Here is a 23,291-nt window from a genome sequence, read left to right as displayed (position 1 = left end):
CTTTCAGTATCTAATTGTTCTACTATGAATGTTTTAGAACGGATGCTGAGAGTTCAACTGAGCATTTGGAGGCTCTCCGGAAACTGTCAGTTGCCCTCAAAGAAAAGAAGAGCACTCTTGATGACCTAAAAGACCAGAAGCAGAAAGTGATGTATTACTTAAATCTGGATGACAAAGAGCTAGTCAAAGAACAGATCAGCCACTTTGAACAGCGATGGGCTCATCTAGAAAGCCTCATTGAGAGGAAGATCCAGGACTCTATCCTGACACTTGAGGACATGAGCCAAGTTGAAGCGAGGCTGAAAGAGGCAAGAGAATGGGCTGAGGAACAGCAGCCTGCTCTTTCTGAGGCTATGAAAATGAGCCCACCGCCAGAATTGGCACAGAGCTTCCTCTTTGACCATCTCAGCATCTGCAGTGAGCTTGAAGCAAAACAGCTGCTGCTTTCCCAGGCAATGAGTGATGCAGACAGAGTTTTAGCACACTTAGGTCTCAACGAAAGGCAACGGCTCCAGCAGCTCATTTCGGAGACCAAGGCTGAGGTAGAGTCATTGAGTATTAAAGTGGCCCAGAGAAGGAAACACCTTAGTAAGGCTTTTACAGAGAGGACCCAGTTCTTGCTTGCTGTGACCCAGGCAATTACTTGGGTTCAGCAGAATGAGAAGAAGGCACAGGCTGACGATTACATAGCTCTGTTACCAGACGACTTAGCTAAGCAGGTGAGGACTTGCAGAAATATCCAAAGCAGTTTGAGAGCTTATCAGAGTGAGTTAACTTCTCTGTGGTCCCAAGGAAGGGATCTGATGAAAGGTGCTTCTGAGGAAGAGAAATTAGAAATGTTAACCAAGCTACAGGAATTGCAAAATATTTTTGAGGTAGCCTTGCAAAAGTGCAGTCAAAGACTACATGATCTGGAGAAAGTACTGGTATCTAGAAAATACTTCAAGGCCGATTTAGAGAAGATATGCCAATGGTTGAAGCAAGCAGATATTGTTACATTTCCTGAAATTAACCTCATGAATGGAGATGCAGAACTAAGTGCACAGCTTGCAAAATACCAACAAATTCTAGATCAAGCAACAGAATATGAGAATCTCCTGCTGATTGTCCAAAGAGCAGGGCAAGATATCTTACCCACACTTAGTGAGGTTGACCATTGCTACTTAGATGAAAAACTTAACGCTCTTCCACAACAGTACAACAACATCCTGGCACTAGCCAAAGAAAAACAGGAGAAAATACAGCAAGCAATTCTTGCACGTCAGGAATATGCCTCCTTTATTGATGTGACTCACAAAGCATTAAAAGAGCTGGAGGAACAGTTCCACACTCTTGGTACTCAACCTGTTGCTTTACAGACAGAAGAAGTAATTAATTTGCAGCGTGATTATAAAGCCCTGCTTGAGGAGTTGACAAATCTTGGCCATGCAGTCAGTGAGCTCAACCAGAAAAAAGAAGGCTTTCGTAGCACTGGTCAACCCTGGCAGCCAGAGGAAATGACTCAGTTAGTTAGCCTTTATAATGGTCTCAAGAGACTTATAGAACAGAAAGTAGAACACCTTGATGACACTTTGGAATCGTTTGAGGACCACCAAGCCATGGCCATGCAAGTTGACTCTGAGTTGAAAGCAACTAAGGAACAACTTGTCAAAGTCAATGCTGAGACTCAGTCAGCTGAAGAAAGATTGAAGAATTACCATGCCCTCGCTGCCAGTCTTCAGGGTGCCAGTTCTCACCTCTCCAGACTCATGGAGCAGATGGGAAACCTTGCTACCCACATGGACCCAGCTGGCCATGAGGCCTCCAGGCAGCGAGTGATATCCTGGCAGGAGGAACTCCAATCCCTACAGTCAGCTGTTGGGGAGTTGATAGTAGAGTGTGAAAACAGGTTTGTGCAGAGTAAGGACTTTGAAACTGAAGTAAAGCACACTTTGACTTGGCTTCAGCAGATCAGAGATGAGCTGGGCTGTGCTGTGATTGTGGATGTGAAAGTTGAAAAGGTCCAAGAAGAAATCAGGAAGCAGCAGATCATGCAAGAGGAAGTGCAGTCTCGACTTAGGATTGTGGCTGCTTTGAGTACTATGGAAAAACAAAAATATACCAGCGCTAATGAACTTGTCCCACCACACGTGGACTCTAGTTTGCAAGAAATGGCTAAACTAGAGGCTGACGTGCAACAAGCCCTCAGCTCTAAGCAGGTACATCTAAGATTCAGATCTAGAGTTTTATCATACAGCCTTTTCTTCGTTACGTTGTGTTTTTTAAATTGGTCATCTTTTTTCTGTACTTTTTTCAGATCACATTAGAGCAAGCCCTGGCCTTGTGCCAGAAGTACCATTCACGGATGCAGGCAGCATGTGAGTGGCTTGAAGATGCCGTAGGATTTTTGCAGCAGGCCAGTTTGGGTGTGGATGTGGAGAACTATGAGGAATGCTTGCGTCAACAGGAGGATATAATGGCTACTGAGCAGGACTTCCTGAGTGTCCTCCAAGAGCTTGAGGCACTCCCACCTCAATTAGAGAACCTGGTGAACCCCACAGCCAAAGAACAGCTGAGGCTGAGTGTAGAGTCTGCTCAGCAGAGGGGAGTAGAGGTCAGAGACCAGCTTCAGTGTCACCAGGATGTCTTGAACAGGTACAATGCATTACACTAGGCAATAATAAAGTACACTGTGCTTCTTGATAATTATGTATCTGATTACAACACTGTTTTGTGACGAAAGAGTTCTGTTGTGAATTTATATTTAATGTAGCATGAGCAGACATTTTTGTAAGCCATGCTGCAGGACATTGTTAATAAATATACCTGACAATGAGCATATATAAGCTTATCATGCCAGTCATGTCAGTTGCCACGAAGAGCTAACAGTCTTAAGGCAGTGTTTACAACATACTTAGCACTATCATGCTTTTGGGAAACTCCTTTTGAATGTCAAATGGTAGAACAGTAAATGTCATAAAAGTTTGGTTATACACTGTAAAACATGCTGTATGTGTGATTATATATAAACAAGTATTTTTCAAATGATGCTTCTAGCTGTGTAGCAAAATGGAAAGCCTACCAAGAGGCCCGGCAGACAGTCATCGAGCTGATGAACGAGGCAGAGAAAAAACTGACTGAGTTCTCTACAGCCAAAGCAGCAACTAGTCAAGAGGCAGAGGAGAAACTCAAGAGTCATAAGGTTAACATATTCTGAATATTCTGAAATTGTCTTTTGCTTTGATGTAGATTAAAACATTTAACCATTTGGCAATGTATTCTTTGTCCTGCAGTTATTGGTCTCCATGGTGAATGGTTTCCAGGAGAAGCTGACAGGCCTGGAGGAACAAGCATCTCAGCTGGAGCTGATTGGCAGTGATGCCAGCAAAGCCACCATTAGCCGTTCAATGACCACAGTATGGCAGCGCTGGACTAGGTTGCGCAGCGTGGCTCGTGGTCAAGAGAGAGTGCTTGAGGATACAGCACATGAGTGGAGTACTTTCAGAGAAAAGGTACCCTCAGCTAAAGGATACTGGTTGTTATTAACTTATTGTTAACATAGCATTTCTTTACTGTGCCTTGTTTACAGACGCCATATTCACTTTGCTATTTTTTTAGATGATGAAAGTAAGGGCTGTGGTTGAAGATCTAAAGAATCGTGTTCCTGAATGCACTGTAGAAAAAGCCTCTAAAGCCACACTCCAGTCTCATCTGGAGCAGCATGATATGGTCACTCAGGACTTGGAGAGAGAGCTGTCATCCCTTACACTTCTGCGGCAGTATGCCCTCAGCCTCCTACATGATATAGAAGTAGCAGTACCAACTGCTGACCTTGACCAACTGCCCAGTCTAAAGGAGATCAAAGCTGTGCAAGATCAGTTTGAATGGTATAACTCTTATACCATTTACCAAATACTTTTTCCTGTCAATCAGTTGAAAATGAGTTAATCGTTTTGCCCTACAATTGGTTTGCAGCAGTTAGGTATTTTATTAATGGTTTGATCTTTGTCTTTCCTAGTCTCCTGCATAAGTCCAGGACAGGTAGGTCCCGAGTTAATCAGGAACTGAAAGACAGAGAGGATGTAGAGAGAGGGCTAAGTCTAGTGAAAAGCTGGATCCAGGATTCCAGAGAGCTCTTGCTTAACCCCACTGCTGATCTGGACATATTAACGCAAGAGCTGGAGGTGATTTTTTAGTTTATGTCTCAAATGTTGACTCTTACTTCATACTTTTTCACTTTTCTATAAACTTTTATTTTTTTTAATTCTAAAATGTAGGATTTTTTCGTTTCCTTTAGTTAATGCATGGAGAACTAATTGCACATCGGCAGAATGTGGACAAGATTGCAGAGCAACAGCAGAGCAAGTATCTGGACTTGTACACCATCTTGCCATCAGAAATCTCCATGCAGCTGGCTGAGGTTTCGCTGGCACTGGGCTCAATTGAAGATCAGGTAGATCATCCATCTCAAGGAGCTTTCATTATAGCTTGGAATGCTTTGGTTGTTGTTGTAATTGAATTTTTGTTATATATAATTCATTTTTTATATGTTTTTTTGATTTTTTTTTCAACTTACCCTGCAATGTTTATGTTGTGAAGTTGTGGTATAACATTTTTAACATCTGATTAATATTCTGTTACTACTATGATGTAACTTTATGGTTAAACTGTTCCACTTTATTCATCAAGGTCCAAGCCAAGGAAAGAGACATTCAGAAGACCAGAGTTATTAAAGAGGAATTTAATTCCAGGATCCATAATGTGTCTGAAAAAATGAAAACCATTTCAACAACATTGAAAGAAAAGGCCACTGACATTAATCAAGCCAAAGAAGAAACCAGAGTATGTTGTTTGCTTTTGCGCATTATTTTCATTCTCGATTTGTAAATCTGATTGACTACTAATATTGTCTGTTAATCCTTGTTTTTAATAGGGTTTCTGTAATGAACTAGAATCCTGTGGTATGACACTTGCTGAGCTGGATGCTGCTGTGCAGGACTTTGGTCGGCGTAATCCACTTTTAGCCAAACAACTTGCTGATGCTCTTGTTAAGTTAGGAGAGATCCACCACCACACTCTCCGTCTGGCTGAGTATAGGACACTCTGGCTAAAGAAGGTAATCTGGGCATTATATAGACATTAGATTAAATATGTTTTATATTTGTGTTTTGTAACATATAAAAAGCACATATAATCAAGCTTGAATAAAATCAGACATAAGAAATGTATGCAATTATGTTTCCTCCGGAAAAAATATTATTGTGATAAATTTTACTCTCTGTTTAACAGGCTGATGCACATTTAGATGAGTACAACGAGATGCTGGAATTTATAGTAAAGTGGATAGAGCGAGCCAGAAGCCTGGTTAAGGCAAGCATAATCTGGAACTCCTCCTCTCATTTGCAGGACCAGATTAGAATGTACCAGGTCAGCAATGTCACAGATTAATTTTTACAAAGACCCTCTTTATGGGTTATTTGTTTATTTATTTTTTATATAGTATTTTTTATGTAATAGTTACTATTAGTAATAATGTGATCTGTCGATCTACTGAACATGTCTTGCAGTCTGTATTGCGTGAATCAAGAGAACTTCATGGGGATCTGGAGTCGATGCATGAGAAGGTGGAGCTGTTGTCTGAGGCTCTGCAGGTGGAAGCTATGGGTCAACAGGTGGCTGATCTGAGCAGACAAACAGCGGAACTTGAGCAGGCTATCAGGTCACGCTTGCAGAGCCTACAGGAAGCTGCTAAGGTAATGTGGCTTCAATTTTTTTTTTGTTGTCACTAAAATATTTAGAATCTTTTTGCACATGAGAAGACAACAACATTATTATATGTAAAAAAATATTAATTAACAGGTAAAACTAGGTATTGGATGACAACCTCAAATAATACTGCCACAAGGAGAGATTTGGAAAAAGTTAAACCAACACATTCACACACAGAACATCACACTTACTGGAATAATGTTATTTGGTTTAATTGTAATGTTGGGCATTTGTTGTTTGTTTGTTTATTTTTTAGCAAATAAACACTTACTGCTCAGATAAATAGCATTTTAAATCTCATAATCTCTGGTATATTTTACATAGCTATATATCTGAGCCTAAAATTGCAATTTATATATATATATATATATAAATTGCAATTTATTTTTTTCAGCCCTCTCCTGTTCCATACAGTATACAAAAGTTAATAAAGATAACTAAACTATATAAATAATATATTGTTTTCAATTTGTGATAGCTTATAATGATCTGTTGGATTCTGTTGTTTAGGACATGGAGAAGTTTGAGGGAGAAGTTAAAGCTCTACATGTGGCTCTAGACCAGGTACAAGCCACTTTAACTTCTCCTGAACTGGCTCGACTAAGCCTCAAAGAGCAACTGGCTCAGAGACAGGTAACATTTCCCTCCAATGCGGTCTAAGATTATATCTTTCATATGTAAGTGACGTTTATCCTGGTGGAGATTATTGACTGTGGAACTTGGTGTTGTTTTGCAGCGTCTGCTATCTGACATGGAGAGCTTTAAGCAGCAGGTGCAGGCAGTTCAACTGTGTCAGAGTGCTCTTCGTGTGCCTGAGGAGGCAGTGATGAGCCTGTCTATTTGCCGCACGGCCCACAGCCTCCAGCAGGAAGCAAGCCAGCTACAACACACTGCCATTCAGCAGTGCAACATTCTACAGGTAGGAGCAACAGTAGGTGGAGTTTCTAAAGTTTTATGCTGAAGCCTTGGTATTCAGATGTAGCAACAGCAGAGTTAAGATACTGAGGGGCATTTTCAAGGTCCAAAACTAGGTTTGTGTTTTGTTGGATTGTATAAATTTGGTTTGATATGTTCTGTTCTATGTGAAGGCAGTGAGTAAATCACCTAGTTACATTCATTTCTGTCATTTATACTGCCTTATCTTCCTGTAATTTGTCTTAAAGTCCAAAACACATACACAAAAATGTATTTTCACACAAACCAGACCTTGGTTCAGTTTCATCCAGGCCAACCACATCTTTTGGTCCTTTGATTAAGACAGTGGATTGAGTTACACACAGGCTTTTTTGATAAAGTCAGACCTTACAAGGCATGTGCATGTCCAAATATTTGGCATAAGGCTGGGTAGCATGGTAATTCACAACCTTTCGTCCCCTGTCAGGAGGCAGTGGTACAGTATGAGCAGTATGAGCAAGAAGTGAAGCATCTGCAGAACCTGATTGAGGATGCTCATCGAGTCATCCAGGATCGCCCTGTTCCCACTAACAACATCCAGGAGCTACAGGCACAGATACACCACCATGAGGTAAGCAAGCACTAGAAAAGATAAAGAAAAAAACAGATTTGGAACTTGCACACTACTTAGTAATGGATTACTCAGGTTTGCTTACTTTGACTTCTTCACATTGGTATCTCTTGTTCTGATGACTAATTCTGTAAAGCTGCTTTGTGACAAAAAAGGGCTATAAAAATAAATACATTTGATTTGATGCTGTGAATTGAACAAGGACATTTATTGAAATAAATTTCTTAAACAGGAATTGGCACAGAAAATCAAAGGCTATCAAGAACAAATTGCATCTCTGAACTCTAAATGTAAGATGTTGACAGTAAAAGCCAAGCATGCCACTATGCTGCTGACAGTGAGTGATACAGAGGGCATTACTGATGCTGCACAAGCCAACCCCTCTACAGTTACGGTGAGTAAAAGTTTATTTGTCTTGGCGTTGTTGTACACTCTACAGCAAATTGTAATCTGTCTTGTCTGCACTGACAGATAATGTGTGTGATGTACTTTGAAAAATTCCAGATTTACTGAACTTTAGTTATTTCCGCCTCCTTACTTACCAGATGAAATTGAATGATTAATATTAACATATATTTACTCCCTTCTTCTTTCTTCTTTTAACTCCCTTGCCTGTGATGGTATCAGATGACAGCTGGTCGCAGTCACACCCTCCTGTCTCCTGTCACTGAGGAGTCTGGAGAGGAGGGCACCAGCAGTGAGATTTCTTCTCCTGCTTTCTGTCGCTCCCCTTCTCCTATCACTAACACTGAGGCCTCACTTAGCAAGGTACTCTACAAGGGCAGAGTATTTTCCTGCTGGGGTCTGGAAACTGTTGCTGCAGTGAAAATTTTAAAATATTTTGATTTAGCTCAACTTGACCCTTGAACTAACCTTTTGATTTAAGAGTCAGACTCAGTCCTGCCGAACTGTTTCCCATCATGACACTTCTGGTGTTACGTTATTTAGGTTTTGCCTTTATATATTAGCAAGTGTTTTCTCAGTATTTCTGTATTGCAGAAAGTGGGTGTTAATCATTTCTTCATCACTTTCTCGCTTTAGTTGTCAATGGGCCAAGCCACCCTCACAAGAGCTCCCATACAGGAGCTGTATGATCCAACCCTGGAATCTGTAGCTAATCTGGATGACCTTCAGCGTTCTTGGGAGTCTTTGAAAAATGTGGTATGTGATATACACAAAGACCAATAGTTGTGGTTGCTTTTCAACATTACACTGTACATCACAATTTAAATTGGATCTCATCTCTGTCTCAGATCAGTGAAAAACAAAGAACACTTTATGAGGCCCTAGAGAGGCAGCAGAGATACCAAGGCTCCTTGCAGTCCATTTCAACAAAGATGGAGTCTATGGAGGGCAAATTAAATGAGCCTCCTCTGTCTGACCTGAGCCCAGACAGACAGTTGATCCTGCATCAGGTGAGAAATTTGTCAGAATACATTCCCAATTCCACGCATATGACATTTATAGCAAATAACATGTATTGCTATTAATGTTATTAGTATCTTAATAATGTTGGTTATTACTGCTACAACCCAAACTTGTGTTCCTTATGAAGTATTATTCCTGTCATCTCTATTTTTCCAGAGTCTGATGGAGGACGTTTCGCGGTTGCAGAATGACATAGATGAGCTTCAGTCCAGCTTTGCAGAAGAACTGATCTCTGACACACTGGACTCTGACACAGCTGACCAACTAGCCATGCAGTCCACTCTCACAGTACTGTCTGAGCGCATGGCCACCATCCACATGAAAGCCTCTGGAAAACAGCAACTTCTGGAGGTACTCTCAAAATCTACCAATTTGGATAACAACAGTAACATTAACACTTTTAAAATCTAACACTCTTTAACACTCTTGATGTTAATTTAACATTAATAGTGTTAATTTGACACTGTTGGATTTGTTGTGTAGCAATATACAAATCTTAAATCTTATTACACATAGAAAATGATGTTCCATATTTTTACGCATTCATAAAAAAATTAATAATCGCCTCTGTTTGATGACATTTTCACATATTTTATGGAGTACAAACTTTAATTTATTAAAATTAACATACTGGACTAACAATAAACTCAACAGCGGTTCCACAGTACATGGTAATTTTAGCAAATAAACAGCAATTGTCTGTTAACAAGAACAGAGAAACACATGGTGTGATGGATGAAAAGCACTGAAATAGCAGTGAGCATATGTCAGTGAGGTACAAGCTGCCAGTCAGTTCCATTAAGTGCTTTGCATCTAAATAGTGTGTTCTCTGTGGAAAGCTAAATCTGAAATTTTACCGGGTGCACCAAAATGATTGTGCATATGCCACCTCTGGCAGACTTAAATGAGATTACTGGGCCACCAGCAAAGGCTCAATATGGACCCTTGGTGTAATAGTAGAGTAAAGACAAAAAATGTATATGCAATTAGTTTTTTGCTTTATTCCTATACAGGAGCGTCTAAGAGATCGTCTAGAGAAGCAGCAGCATGAGCAGGCTTTACAAAGCTACCTCAGTCAGGTGAACGAACTCGACCAATGGCTCCTGAGTAGACGTAGCACACTCAGCTCCACCCCTCAGGACACAGATATGGATGAGGAGCTCTCACACTGTCAGGTTAGAGCGTCTTCTACTGGTCACATTTATTACAGAGATCCTACTGACAAAAATAATCAATATGCAGCACAATTAAGTAATTCACTTTATTTTTTTATTTTATTTTTTACATATTTTTTTCATATATCATGCATATTTCTACAGTTCTTTGCAGAATAAAAGAACTAAAACAACGGTCACATTAAAAGTCCTCAGGATACTCAGATGGTTACGTTCCTAAGCTGCTGTAGCACCAGCTTTAAGCAGATTAAGCAGTGTAATGGTCACTGGTGGTTGTGATGGCTTTCAGGTGATTAGCAGATTCCTGCAGCATTGGATTGGTGCTGGCAGCAGATATGGTCAGCCCTACTTTCATAAACATGTTGCATGTTGCTGCTTATTGGCTAGCTAAGTGTGGGAGGACCTGTACCTACCTTGTAGGGAGTGGCTGGAGGTTACAAACTGACAGGATCCTCAGCGGGACAACAGTGTTAGTTCTTAGCTAGACTGACATTTTGTCAACTCTGTAAAACACACTAAAAACAAACCCAGTGAAAGTAGCACTACTATGTTACATTGCTCCGTCACTCTAAGGCATGGATGTGTATTGTGAACATGGTACGTGAAGGATTAAGATTAATGAGCTGTACTCAAAGTGTGGTAGATAGGAGCCTAGGATGAGTGCAGCCAATGCAGTACTCAGACACGTCTAGCTGCAGCTCTTGGCCCTTTCTGTCAGCCATGTTTGAGCTGGCCTCTCTCTTGTTGCTGCTGCAGAATATGCTGCTGGAGATTGAAGAGAAGGTGCTGGCTCTTTCGGAACTCTCCATGCACAGTGAGACACTGCTGCTGGAGGGACGACCTGAGACCAGGGAAGAGGCTGACCAGCTAGCCAGGAAAGTGCGTATCTTAAAAGGAAGCCTGCTGGAACTGCAACGGATGCTCCAGGACAAACAGATCAATATCCAGGTAGGTCCCAATGCAACCACAATCCTATAATTCATATAATACAGGCAACATTTATTCAGAACATTTGTCAGAAACTCTAAATGTGTGCTGTCTATTGAGTGTATGCTGTCTGCTTTTTTACAGAAATGCCTTGACACTGCATATTAGTCATTTTAGCAAAATGATACCTAGCGATTGTCTTAAGTGAAATCACTTTATTTTACATTAGATTTAAGAAGTTAATTTTTAATTTTTATTCATGTGTACTCCTTGATTATTCATAAAATTGCAACAAAACCCTTTGGAAACACCTCCATTACTCCATAAAACAAACAAAAACATGCCCTCATTTGTCCTGCAGGCTACCCTAGCATGGGAAGAGCTGAAATGGCAGATACTAAATGTAATGGATGTATTCATTTCTGCTACATTCAGTAACTGAACTTTTGTGCTATCCTTTTTTGTACAATTGAAATTTAAAGTATTTGAGATTTCTTTAGTGAATGTGGTGGAAAAACTAGCCTTTTAATTTCAATTTCTCTATTCTGCATGCTAAAGATCAGCAATGATCAAAGAGATCATCAAGTGAAAGACTTTCCTGTCTTTTATGATTTAGTCTGAGCAACTTCAAAAACTAATCTGATTCACTATCAGAATGTTTCATTCTACATTCGTCACAACACCTGTTGGACAACTCTGGTGAAAGTATTTTTGTGTCTGATACACAAAAAATGTGATTCCCAGTTTTTCTATTTTTAATAGGGCTCGCTTCAGGAGCAATCTGACAGTGAATCGGACTCCAGTCTGTCTCAGAGTCCGAATGTGCAGGACTGGCTGGCCCAGGCCCGCTCCACGCGGAGCTTGCAGCACCAGGACACCCTCCAGAAACAGAAGGTATAGTAGTGCTTCTGTTATGATAAAGCCTTTCCACCAGATCCCATAGGATTTTCTTCAGAGTACATATGTTAGATTTGCATTTATTAATCAAGTACAGTTTTTTAATGAATCACCTCAGTATGAGAATAATTAAAAAAAAAAGATTCACTCCATTTTGTAATAAGGAACTTGAGGAGCAGCTGGCTGAGCAGAAGAAGCTGTTGAAATCTGTGGCTAGTCGAGGAGAAGAGATCCTCACCCAGCAGGCTTCACCAATCAGTGCCAGGTGTCCTTCTTTTAAATCATGAAATTGACCTTTGTGTTTCTTCAGTGTGTCATGAACATCATTCTCCATATCATTAACATCCTTCATACACTCTGTTCAGTGTTAAGGAAGCACTCGTTCCAGAGCCTGAACAGGAGAGCCTGGCAGTAAAGGGACAGAGGAGGCAGAGATGGGAAAGTCTGAGAAAAGACATGACCAACAAACTAAAGCTTCTGCAGAGCACATTAGAGCAAGACACCAAGCAACCAGTACTATGACCTTACTGGTTATTTTATCATTAAAGAAAACTAGTTTAAACCTAGAAATTTTGCCATTTTATCACACAGCAACAATGCATGAATAATACTGATTGGCACTGTTTTGTACCAGGTTTATTCCAGGACTGCCAGATTGAACACCTCCCCAGCTCCAGTCTACCAAGGAGATGCCCAAGTCCAGGACAAGTCCACACTAAAGTCATTATACAGTGGCTTCAGTCAGTCTGTGGAGGATGTTAATACTGAGGTAATATCACTTGCTGTGGTATTTGTAACACTTGTACTTTGATCTGTAATTACCCGTGTTTTAAGAATAGCATCACTACTGTAATATTTCTTTTTGTAGGTCATGCAGCCAGCAAGCTCAGCAAAAGGGCAAGGCTTTCAGATGGAGCAACAGCTATATTCAGCAGTCACAGCCACCTCATCTTGGCTAGACAACGTAGAGAACACCCTGTTCTCTGGACCGGTGCTTCTGACAGAGAACGCAGAGACACAGCTCTTCAACCATGAGGTCAGTGATTTTCTTTTTTCTGGTTTTAGTATGGTCTGCAAATAGCGTTTTAAGTGCTATATTAGCATCAAGGTAGTTAACATAGTAGTTACATTTCGGATATTGTTTTCTTGCGTAAAAATTCAAAGCATGCCTCTGAATATTATTGGAACCTATTGGCTTAGCGGGTTTCTACTCTGTAATCTACTCTGTTGATGTCGAAATATAATCTGGGTTTCTCACAGAAGTTTGTTACTTAATTCGCCACAGGCCTTAGGGAAAGATGTGGTGGAGGTGACAGAAGTGGTGAGCCACAGCCGAGGGCTGCTGGGGTGCACCACTGGGCTGCAGGAAGGAGAGCAGGCTCTGATGGAAGACACACTTGACTGTCTGTCTCGGAGACTAGGAACCCTCGACTCTGCAGTGGAGCGTCGTTGTGACACAATGAGAAGCAGGATGCATGAACTCACTGCCTTTCAGGTAAAGAAAACTTATCTGAGGAATAAGTAAATAACTGCGCTTTCTGTCTGTAAGAGCCAAAGTGCTTTAGCGCATGTAGCATTATCTGTTTTGTCCTTCACAGGGTGAGTTGCAGTGTATCTTCTCTGCTCTCAGTGAGAGCAAATTCCAGATTTTACAGAAGCTAGCAGGAATCCTGGACAGGCCAGCCACAAAACAGATGGAGGTAAAGAACATTACTGTTCATTTACACAGAATCAAGAATATTTATCATGACAAGTTGCTTACCTGATCTGTGTTGCTGATAGACAATTGCTGAAGCTGAGGAAACCCTTCGAGAATTTGAGCAGAAAATCACAGATTTAAAATCCAGAGGAGCAGAGTTGCAGCTGGATCAGATTTCTACCAATGAACTACTGAAGCTTCAGGTGGATGTTCACTCTTGGCTTTCAGTCATTCATAAAGCTCCATGTAAAGGACTGTACATTTTACAGTAACTACTATGAATGTAATATATATGAAATATGATTACCTTGCAAAACATTTTTTGCTGTAAATTTGGCATTGGATGGCAAATTGTTCAAAGGAACCAAACATTAAATTATTTTCAATTCGAGCCATGATTTAAAATTTCTCCAGCATCCATGTTTCACTGACTGAGGCCTTGAATCTATCAAATATTGTCATAAAAATAACAGAAGGTTTCAAACACTTTTTTGATGAAAATTGTGACTAACATCATTGGTCCACACACAAGCAGTAACACTATCACCATGACAATGTTAACACTGCTTCATGCACTCACTGGCCATATTTCATGACCATATTCACTATGTATAATGTGTTTTTGTAGCATTATTCTTATATGAAATGTATTGCACAGGACACCTATGAGGAACTAGCAATGACCGTGGGCTCACGTCGTAGTGGGCTGAACCAGAACATGGCGCTGAAAAGCCAATATGAGCGAGCTCTACAAGACCTGGTGGATCTGGTAGATACTGCTCAAGACAAGATGGCTGCTGACCAGAAGATGATTGCCAACTCAGTTGAAGATGTCCAGGGTCTTTTAGACAAACATAAAGTAAGTTGTGTGAAAAGATATTCAATTGTTACATTTTGTGTAATATATAGGATGATTTAAAGAATTTATCTGGCATTTGAAATTTCCAGGAATTCTTCCAAGGGTTGGAGTGGCACATGGTCCTGACTGAGACTTTCTATAAGAAAATTAGTGCCTTTGCAGTGCCACAAGAGAGTCAAGCTCTAGAGGAGACTCTGGCCCAAGCACAGAGTGTTCTAAAGCAGGCTCATAAGAGGGGAGTAGAGCTCGAATATATCCTGGAGGTCAGTAACAAGCTGTAAAAATGATAACAAATAGACCAAATTCAATGAATATGTTAATCATATTATTCGGCATTGCTTTTTTCTTCATCCTCATATGTCTGAGGTATATTGTTTTGTTTTGTTTTTAATCAAGACATGGAGCCATTTGATGCTGGACTACCAATGTCTGTACAGGCATTTAGAGGCAGTAGAGGGGAACATGCCTTCAGTCCCCTTGTTGGAGGAAACGGAGGAGAGGCTGACCGAGAGAATACAGCTTTATCAGGTAACCTCCTCTGCACATTATACATAGCCAAGTGTGGTGCTCATGCTGCTCCTAGTAATCCTACCTTACTTTTTAGTGTAAATGTAATTTGGGAGTAAATGTTATTTGTTACTGTACATAAGTACTTTTTTTGTGTATCTGTACTTTACTGAAGTATTTCAATTTTGGGTGACTTTGAAAATCTGCCTTTTGGTTTATGTGTCAATAACTTTGTAGCATGTTTGATCAAATGTCCCTCATCCGCACAGCAGAGATGGTAGGAGATGAACGAACACAGTAGCCATGCAAAAACAAGAGAAAATATTCCTCTGCCTAAAATTAATAATACAAAACGCAGAATTTTATTTACCAAAAGTGTGAATTTGAGAGTGTAAGTAATTGCTTTGAGTTCTTAGAACCATTATGAATTAACAAAATGATTTGTACTCTTTAGTATTTGAGTCATCAGTAACTACTATTCATTCATATATACTGTTCACGCATCTGTAGATGTCACAAATCACTCACCGAGGATGAGAGTCAGTTGAAGATTTATTAAATACAGTATGTGAAGCGAGGTCAAAATCAGAAGAAATATTCCAAAACCCAAAAGTCAGTACAGACAGATAAACAAGTCCAAAAGACAAAAATGAGTATCAGGCAAAAAGTCTGAAAAACAAAATCGTAGTCTGTTCAAGGAACAGGTTGTACAACAGGGAGCAAACAGAGAGCATAAATACAATCCAATTCAATACAGTGTTGTAAAAATAAATTGCACTAGGGCAGCGTTTCTCAAAGTGTTGGGCGTGCCCCATTAGTGGTGCGTGTAGTTATTGTAGGTGGAGTAAGGAATCTGAAGAAACGAGCATTTCTTTATTAATGAGCCTGTTTTTAATAATTTTCTTTTTTCCTATTAAGCTTACTCAGTAAAAAGCATCCACTAACAGTCAATACATTAATAGCCCTTAAACATACTAAACATTAGATAGGAGACCAGAAAAATGTAGGTTGCCTGGAACTAAAATATGCATGTATTCGCAAACTTTTATTTTGAAAATGTGCCACAGAGATTAACGCAATTTGGCAGGGAGTCAAACACTGTGGGTCTTCTTTCAGCCTTCGTTAAGGTGCCTGTTCAAATATAAAACTGTTCCTATCTTCAGCTTAACTGGCCTACTATTCACCATCAGAGTCTGGTTTATAATGTTAGTTTTTACTAGCTCCGGGCTTGAGCCCCCCCAATATCAAACTCACTCCTATGCCGTTGCACCTGTCTTTGCTCAGTTTTGCACAGATTGAAAAGTGAGAAACGGAAGCACAATTTAATCAGTAGGGCAATTTTCTGTATTTTTGAATGTTTGAACATTGATGTTAATGTAACTGGTGTTATAATGTTCAGCTACTGATTTAGAGATAGAAGTTGATGATACTTCAATAAATTTGAAAATTGTAAACTTGTATCTGTTAAAGTTTTATGAAACTTTAAAGTGCACTATTTAGGTGTAGTGTAGAGGAGTTAATATTTCTGGACTTCTTTAACTTGAATCATGTTCGTCTGACTACAGATGCGACAAGTTACACAGAAGCATTAATTGGTCTTAATACTCAGGAGACAGCGACCTCACAACGTGTTAAGCAGGAGTCTTGTTACAAAAACTAAAATTGGATATTAGAGCCATAATACGACATGGAAATGTTACTTTCTATAGTTTTACTCAAGCGAAGATCTACAAATAGGACTTCTACTTTTACTGGAGTAATATTTTATATTCTATGAAAACATTAATGCAACAGTGGCACTGATAATTCCTTGACCATGAAATGTTAAGATTTAAATGAAAGAGATAAGTTTCTGTATCTTTAATTATAATTTGTGGAGATTTTATCTGCTCTTAACCCAGGGCTTGAAGTCCATCTTAACAGAACACCAGCACAAGCTGTATCAGGTGTTGGAAGAGGGCAAACGTCTGTTGCTGTCTGTGGCCTGTCACAGTTTGGAGAACCAACTCACTCTGCTCGGAGAGCACTGGCTCAGCAACAGCACCAAGGTCAACAAAGAACTGCAGCGGCTAGAGTCTATCCTTAAACACTGGACCAGGTCAAGATCTGAGAAAGAATTCATTATTCTGGGTTTGATGAAAAACATAAGTTATATTAAAGCTGATATTACAGAAGTATAATTGATAATTATGTTTGTAATCAGGTATCAAAGTGAATCTGCTGAACTGAACCAGTGGCTGCAGGAGGCTTTAGAACGCCTGGAGTTCTGGAGCACTCAGTCAGTGACGGTCCCTGCAGATGTGGAGACAGTTAGAGACCACCTCTCAGCTTTCCTGGTTAGTAATAGACAATTACCATATCTAAACAGGATTGTAGAAGATTTTAATATAAAATAATGCTGGTATAAAATGTTGGAATTTGAGATAAGGGAGAAACTGAAGAGATAAGTTTTAGCCAAAGACAATTCTTATAAATGAGGCTCAATACAGAACTGCCTATAAGACCAGACCTTTTGTTTACAATGTAAAGGCACATTACCCCAAAATGTTTATGATTCTGAAGGATAAAATTAAATTGATTATGCTAATATAAAATCTAATTTTAAAATAAATGATGTACTTCTTTAATACTGTTCTGTGGATGGCACTGTTTCATTTAGTTTCTGCCTCGACACACTTGAGCCATGAAGAGATTTATAATCATTAATGCCATTGATTAGCTGTGTTTGTTCAGGGAAACTGTGCAGGATTAAAGACCTGTGATATTGACATTTTGTTGTATATGCATTACATGCGTTTTTTTCTCTTCCTGCAGGAGTTTAGTAAAGAGGTTGAGGCTCACTCCAGTTTGAAGGCCTCAGTATTGAATGAAGGGAATACACTGCTGAGGCTGAAAAAAGCAGACACTGGCATCCTCAGGTCCGAGCTGGCCCGTGTTGAGGCCCAGTGGGCTGAGCTCATCACCCATATTCCTATTGTGCAGGAGAAACTCCACCAGGTACTGGGCAACAGTGCCGTATGTCACTTGTTAAACTGGCTAATCTGCCCTGCCAAATAGGATTATTACCATTCCTTAGGTTCATCTCAGCTGTCAGGTTTCACTGAGGCCTTACTATGGCATTAAGTAACATTAAGTTTTCCGGGTTTCTCCCTCTGTCTCCCGGTACTAACCTGTACTAACTGGGGATTTGTATTTGCTTCTTGTCCTAGTCACAAATGGACAAGCTGGCCTCCCGCCATGCGATCACTGAGCTGGTAAACTGGATCTCTCTGATGGAGAAGGTGATTGAGGAGGATGAGGAAAATCTTAAAGGAGCAGTGGGGTCGAAGGTCATCCAGGAGTACCTGCATCGGTACAAGGTATGTTCACCCTCACCCTTAAGACAGTGCATGTAATTTTGATTAAGCTAAATTTTAAAGTCTATGCCTGATATGTTGTTCTAAGCATCACTCAGTTCTCAATCATGACATTACTGTAATGAATAATTGTCTCCCCTTCTGTTTACAGGGATTCCGTGTGGATGTGAACTGTAAGCAGCTGACTGTGGACTTTGTGAACCAGTCAGTGCTGCAAATAAGTGGGCAGGATGTGGAGAGCAAGAGGAGCGATAAGACAGACTTTGCAGAGAGACTAGGCGCCATGAATCGCCGCTGGCAAATACTGCAGGCTCATATCACAGAAAAAGCAAGACTTTTATTCCTTTACTTGTCTGAAAATAATTGTATAATTTTTTTTTGATGTTATCAATTACATCTCTTAATGGCTGATACATCCATCCATCCATCCATCCATTATCTGTAACCGCTTATCCAATTTAGGGTCGCGGGGGGTCCAGAGCCAACCTGGAATCATTGGGCGGGAATACACCCTGGCAGGAATACACCCTGGAGGGGACGCCAGTCCTTCCCAGGGCAACACAGACACACACACACACATTCACTCACACACTCACACCTACGGACACTTTCGAGTCGCCAATCCACCTGCATGGCTGATACATATTGACATTATTTATAAGTAAATCTAATTCTTTTCTTGTTTGAAAATGTAATACATTTAGTTTTCTTTTATGATTTTGATTGCTTGTTCAGAAATATTGTTGTAATTTTCAGCCTGTACATCCACTTGGTGTTATTTTTTTATAGGAGGGAGTTACATTTTAAATAAGGTTTTTATGTCTGTAGCTTTAGTTATACTCAATGACTTGTTTCTGGTGGTTGTCCAGGTCCAGTATCTGGAGGGCTTACTGGAGTCCTGGCTGGAATATGAGAGCAATGTGCAAAGCCTGAAGACCTGGCTTTGTGCCCAGGAGGACAGACTCAAAAGGAAACACAGGATTGAGGATGTCTCCTCAGTGCAAAATGCTCTCAAAGATTGCCAGGTAGGAAGGAATTTTCATTGTCATGAGTCAGGGTATGTAATAAAAATTCAGTAAGGTCCAATTAGAGAAAATTTCGTCAAGCGAAGGTGCCGAACATGTGTAACTTACATTATAATACAGTGCCATATCCTGGGTAATGAAATAGATTAGTAGTTAAATCAACATTTTTATACAAATCAAATTACAAATGCAATTACAATTCAGTATATTTCCGCAATTCTTATTGTCAGTTTTAACAAATATTCTTTTTATATATCAATAAAATAAAACAATGCTTTTGGAAAAATAATTATAAACTCATATTAAAGTGAAGTGCCTTATAACTTGTCTCATAGTGGCACTTGATATTGCTAGCATTTCCCCATTTCTCTGCTAGCCCCACGGTTTCTGCAACCCAACTTTGTTTGTGGAATAACCAGTAAGCTGATTGGCCCTTTTTCCTGAAGGGTGGGACTTTATCTGTAAACAGATGTCTTGTAATCGGCTCTGGCTCTGATTGACTACTCAGATCTGATACTAGGGAGAGTCTGGTACCTTTTGGCCAAGAACTGCCTATTACCACAGGAAAAGGACCATAAGTCTGCTATTTTGGCATGATGTGTAGAAGGAGGCAAATATCAATCAGGATTCCACTGGCCGAATCGTGACTGTTTTTGTTGACTTATATGTGACCCCAGTATGTGTCATTGCATGTATCTTATATTCTCTCTCTCTCTCTCTCTCTCTTTTTCTCTCTCTCTCTCTCTCTCTCTCTCTCTCTCTCTCTCTCTCTCTCTCTCTCTCTCTCTCTTTCTCTCTTTCTCTCTTAATGCACCAAGGAAATGGAAGAGGTGGTGAAGGAGAAAGAGAAGGAGGTGGAACGAGTAGAAGAGCAAGCCTGTGCTCTTGTCCAAAACAAGACGGATGAGGCCTGTGCTGTTGTCATGGAAACTCTTCAAGCACTAAACTACACCTGGGCTAACCTTGACCACTTGGTACATTGTTTTTCTAAGAAACTGGTCTTTAGATTCTATTATTCATGGGCTTTGACAATATATATTTTGTATGTGTATAATAAAACTAGCTTGTTTATTTCACAGATAGGACAGATAAAAATCAGCCTTAGATCAGCACTGGATCAATGGAGTCAGTACAGGCTAGCAGCTGAGGAGATTAATGGTTTCCTAACAGAGGGGAGATATTCTGTGTCCCGCTTTCGCCTTCTTACTGGATCTCTAGAGGCAGCTCAGCTTCAGGTGGACAGTCTACAGGTATATGCCACAGAATTACAATGCACTCTATGTTCTACCCCATTTTGGTTCTGGCTTACCTAGTTACTTCCACCAATGCTGATAATTTGTACTATTTTTATGCCATGAAAAATGCACTGTGGTTTCTGTCATCTGTGTTAGAATCTGCAAGAGCAGCTGGAGAAACAGGAGAGCAGTCTGAGAAAGTTTGGAGCAATCACACACCAACTGCTAGAGGAGTGCCACCCATCTGTGTCTGACTCCCTTAACAATGCTCTTAAAGACATCAATGCCAGGTATGGAACAGCAGACTAGTCAGATACGAGTGTGTATTTTTAATTCAGAGCAGTGGAATGTATAATGCATATCACATTGTTACTATTTACAATGTTGACAGTTTGAAAGCATCAGTTGCTCTAAGCATATTTACAAATATAAAGGCAAATAGAAAATTGTGTCTATGTGTGTGTCAGGTGGAACAGCCTGTTGGAGGAGATAGCAGAGCGACTGAAGTGCAGTAAAGCTTTGCTGCAGCTGTGGCAGAGTTATAAGGATCTGTATGTGCAGAGCAGCAGCAACATCTTGAACCTCGAGGAGAGAGCAGAACAGCTGCTAAAAACTGCCAACAGGAAGGACATCTCAGAGGAGGATGTGTCCACCTGGATTCAGGATTGTAGTGTATGTCCAACACAACTAATCTATTGCTTTCTCTTCTCTTTTAATCGCTTTGCAATTAATAAATACAATTTTATAGAGTTAAATTGTTTAATATTCTGAACCCATTGATTGCTCCCATTAGGAGTTGCTGCGTTCAAAGGCCCCAGTGCAGGCCTCTCTGCAAGTTCTACTGGAGCTGGGCGAGCAGCTGAAACAGCAGGTAGACACCTCAGCTGCAGCATCTATTCAGTCGGATCACCTGTCTCTCTCCCAGCGTCTAAGCTCCATGGAGCAGACACTCAGCCGACAGCAGGTGGCTCTTCAGGTAAGACCTTGAATGCTTATGAAAGTATCATAAAGATACTGTGGAATGTACTTTTTGTAAACTCTCTTTATTTCTTTACTCACAGGCAGGAGTTCAGGACTATGAGACTTTCAATGAGCAACTGGACAATCTGTGCAAGTGGATAGTTGAGGCTGAAGACACTCTGAAGGGTCAGGATCCCAATGGCTCCTCTGACCTGTCAATCATCCAAGAACGTATGGAAGACCTAAAGGTACTGTAATTATTGCCTTAATACCGGAGACCACTGATATTTAATGATCCAGAAGTAATGCTTAATTTATTAACTGTATTTGCTTGTGTTTGTACAGAGACTAATGCTGAAGTTCAGCAGCATGGCTCCGGATTTGGAGCGTCTGAATGAGCTGGGCTACAGACTGCCACTCAATGACTCAGAGATCAAACGCATGCAGAATCTAAACAGGAGCTGGGCCACTACATCAGCCCAAACCACTGAGAGATTCAGGTTTGGCTGAATTATCAGTCTGTAATCTAGCATATTGTTTTTATTGTTATTATTGTACGGTTATCTTTAAGAGGTTGCATGATTAGTTTTTTAGGATTGTAAAATTGGATTACATCTCCTAGTTAATGCTACTGTTTTCATGACCGTTTCACCAAACATATTTTTACAGTAAGCTGCAGGCCACCCTACTGCAACAGCAGACATTTCTGGAGAAGTGTGAGACATGGATGGAATTTCTGGTGCAAACAGAGGAGAAACTGGCTGTGGAGATCTCTGGAAACTTCCAAAGCTTAATGGAGCAGCAGCGAGCTCATGAGGTACATCAGCATAAAGCCAAGCTAATAGCCTAATTTGTTATTTCTGAGAAATATGACTCCCTACTTTGGACTGTGCTCTGATTTTCTGAGTTTGCACATATTTCACACGGTAGCTATTCCAGGCAGAGATGTTCAGCAGGCAGCAGATTCTTCACTCTATCATCACTGATGGACAACACATGCTTGAGCAAGGACAAGTGGATGACAGGTATTTATTCATAAAGGCATTCTGATCAAGCTTGATGTTTATAGCAGTGTTCAGATGTACCTGTGTTTTGCTTTGCTTTGTGATGTATGATATTTCTTGCACTTATACTCCAGAGATGAATTCAAGTTGAAATTGGCACTGCTGAGCAATCAGTGGCAGGGGGTTGTGAGACGGGCACAGCAACGGAGAGGTATCATAGACAGCCTTATCCGCCAGTGGCAACGCTACAGAGAGATGGTGGAGAAGTTACGGAAATGGCTTGCGGAAGTCTCACATCAGACAGAGGCTCTACAGCCTGGAGCTCATGTCCCTTTGCAGCAGGCTAGAGTCATGCTGGATGCTGTTCAGGTAATCAGATAATTGTTTATTTAGCAAACACTATCTTACCCTGTAATGGTTGGAGGCTTCAGAAAGCTGCATTAATAAGATTCTAGTGTTTGCTAAATATGAGTACGTTAGACTAGTTCACTGCTAGGTCTAGAAGATGCTCTGCTGTAAAAATGCATATTGTTGTCATTTCTTGAATTGGCGCCCCCTGCTGACTGTTTGTCTATAAAATTTTCCTGTAGTTGAAGGAGAAACTGCTGCAGAGGCAGCAGGGCAGTTATATCTTAACAGTGGAGGCTGGGAGGCAGTTGCTGCTCTCTGCAGATACACGGGCCGAGGCTTCACTGCAGGATGAGCTGCTCGGTATCCAGGAACGCTGGAGACATGCTAATATTTGCCTGGAGGAGCAGAAGAGAGAGCTGGCTGTCCTACTTAGGGTACAGCGCTTGTTCTAATAGTTTTCTGCTTATTCTCATGCTATTACACTGTTGTGAGATAAATATTGGGTGTAATATATTTTATGATGCTGTAAACTATTTCATGATCACTGTGTAATTTCCATCATCATAAAACAGAAAGAGGCTAAAATAAACCTGAC

At 40.4% G+C, this 23,291-nt stretch overlaps 1 protein-coding gene across 6 annotated transcripts in view; it reads left to right on the top strand.

The window, feature by feature from the left end:
• syne1b (spectrin repeat containing, nuclear envelope 1b) overlaps positions 1-23,291 on the top strand; it is an 86,134-nt gene that overhangs the window by 49,312 nt on the left and 13,531 nt on the right. For all 6 annotated transcript variants that reach the window (XM_066668932.1, XM_066668891.1, XM_066668899.1 and 3 more), the window contains exons 75-123: positions 38-2,198; positions 2,297-2,634; positions 3,037-3,181; positions 3,273-3,491; positions 3,598-3,866; positions 3,998-4,163; positions 4,277-4,432; positions 4,669-4,821; positions 4,913-5,095; positions 5,269-5,406; positions 5,547-5,732; positions 6,259-6,381; positions 6,485-6,667; positions 7,130-7,273; positions 7,506-7,667; positions 7,901-8,041; positions 8,315-8,434; positions 8,527-8,688; positions 8,858-9,052; positions 9,715-9,876; positions 10,633-10,824; positions 11,566-11,697; positions 11,865-11,965; positions 12,066-12,213; positions 12,335-12,469; positions 12,569-12,736; positions 12,986-13,195; positions 13,299-13,400; positions 13,483-13,602; positions 14,058-14,258; positions 14,348-14,521; positions 14,655-14,786; positions 16,667-16,863; positions 16,969-17,101; positions 17,580-17,762; positions 17,975-18,124; positions 18,273-18,449; positions 18,991-19,146; positions 19,965-20,120; positions 20,226-20,396; positions 20,538-20,671; positions 20,849-21,053; positions 21,175-21,357; positions 21,443-21,589; positions 21,687-21,841; positions 22,011-22,158; positions 22,272-22,366; positions 22,480-22,714; positions 22,936-23,130. In XM_066668932.1, coding sequence (XP_066525029.1) covers positions 38-2,198; positions 2,297-2,634; positions 3,037-3,181; positions 3,273-3,491; positions 3,598-3,866; positions 3,998-4,163; positions 4,277-4,432; positions 4,669-4,821; positions 4,913-5,095; positions 5,269-5,406; positions 5,547-5,732; positions 6,259-6,381; positions 6,485-6,667; positions 7,130-7,273; positions 7,506-7,667; positions 7,901-8,041; positions 8,315-8,434; positions 8,527-8,688; positions 8,858-9,052; positions 9,715-9,876; positions 10,633-10,824; positions 11,566-11,697; positions 11,865-11,965; positions 12,066-12,213; positions 12,335-12,469; positions 12,569-12,736; positions 12,986-13,195; positions 13,299-13,400; positions 13,483-13,602; positions 14,058-14,258; positions 14,348-14,521; positions 14,655-14,786; positions 16,667-16,863; positions 16,969-17,101; positions 17,580-17,762; positions 17,975-18,124; positions 18,273-18,449; positions 18,991-19,146; positions 19,965-20,120; positions 20,226-20,396; positions 20,538-20,671; positions 20,849-21,053; positions 21,175-21,357; positions 21,443-21,589; positions 21,687-21,841; positions 22,011-22,158; positions 22,272-22,366; positions 22,480-22,714; positions 22,936-23,130 — 10,141 coding nt within the window. The remainder of the gene's footprint in view (positions 1-37; positions 2,199-2,296; positions 2,635-3,036; positions 3,182-3,272; positions 3,492-3,597; positions 3,867-3,997; positions 4,164-4,276; positions 4,433-4,668; positions 4,822-4,912; positions 5,096-5,268; positions 5,407-5,546; positions 5,733-6,258; positions 6,382-6,484; positions 6,668-7,129; positions 7,274-7,505; positions 7,668-7,900; positions 8,042-8,314; positions 8,435-8,526; positions 8,689-8,857; positions 9,053-9,714; positions 9,877-10,632; positions 10,825-11,565; positions 11,698-11,864; positions 11,966-12,065; positions 12,214-12,334; positions 12,470-12,568; positions 12,737-12,985; positions 13,196-13,298; positions 13,401-13,482; positions 13,603-14,057; positions 14,259-14,347; positions 14,522-14,654; positions 14,787-16,666; positions 16,864-16,968; positions 17,102-17,579; positions 17,763-17,974; positions 18,125-18,272; positions 18,450-18,990; positions 19,147-19,964; positions 20,121-20,225; positions 20,397-20,537; positions 20,672-20,848; positions 21,054-21,174; positions 21,358-21,442; positions 21,590-21,686; positions 21,842-22,010; positions 22,159-22,271; positions 22,367-22,479; positions 22,715-22,935; positions 23,131-23,291) is intronic.

The sequence above is a fragment of the Hoplias malabaricus genome, chromosome 1 (genome assembly GCF_029633855.1).
Source record: "Hoplias malabaricus isolate fHopMal1 chromosome 1, fHopMal1.hap1, whole genome shotgun sequence".
NCBI lineage: Eukaryota > Metazoa > Chordata > Actinopteri > Characiformes > Erythrinidae > Hoplias > Hoplias malabaricus.
The sequence above is the reverse complement of the archived record's forward strand: the minus strand, read 5'-3'. Positions and strand labels throughout refer to the sequence as shown.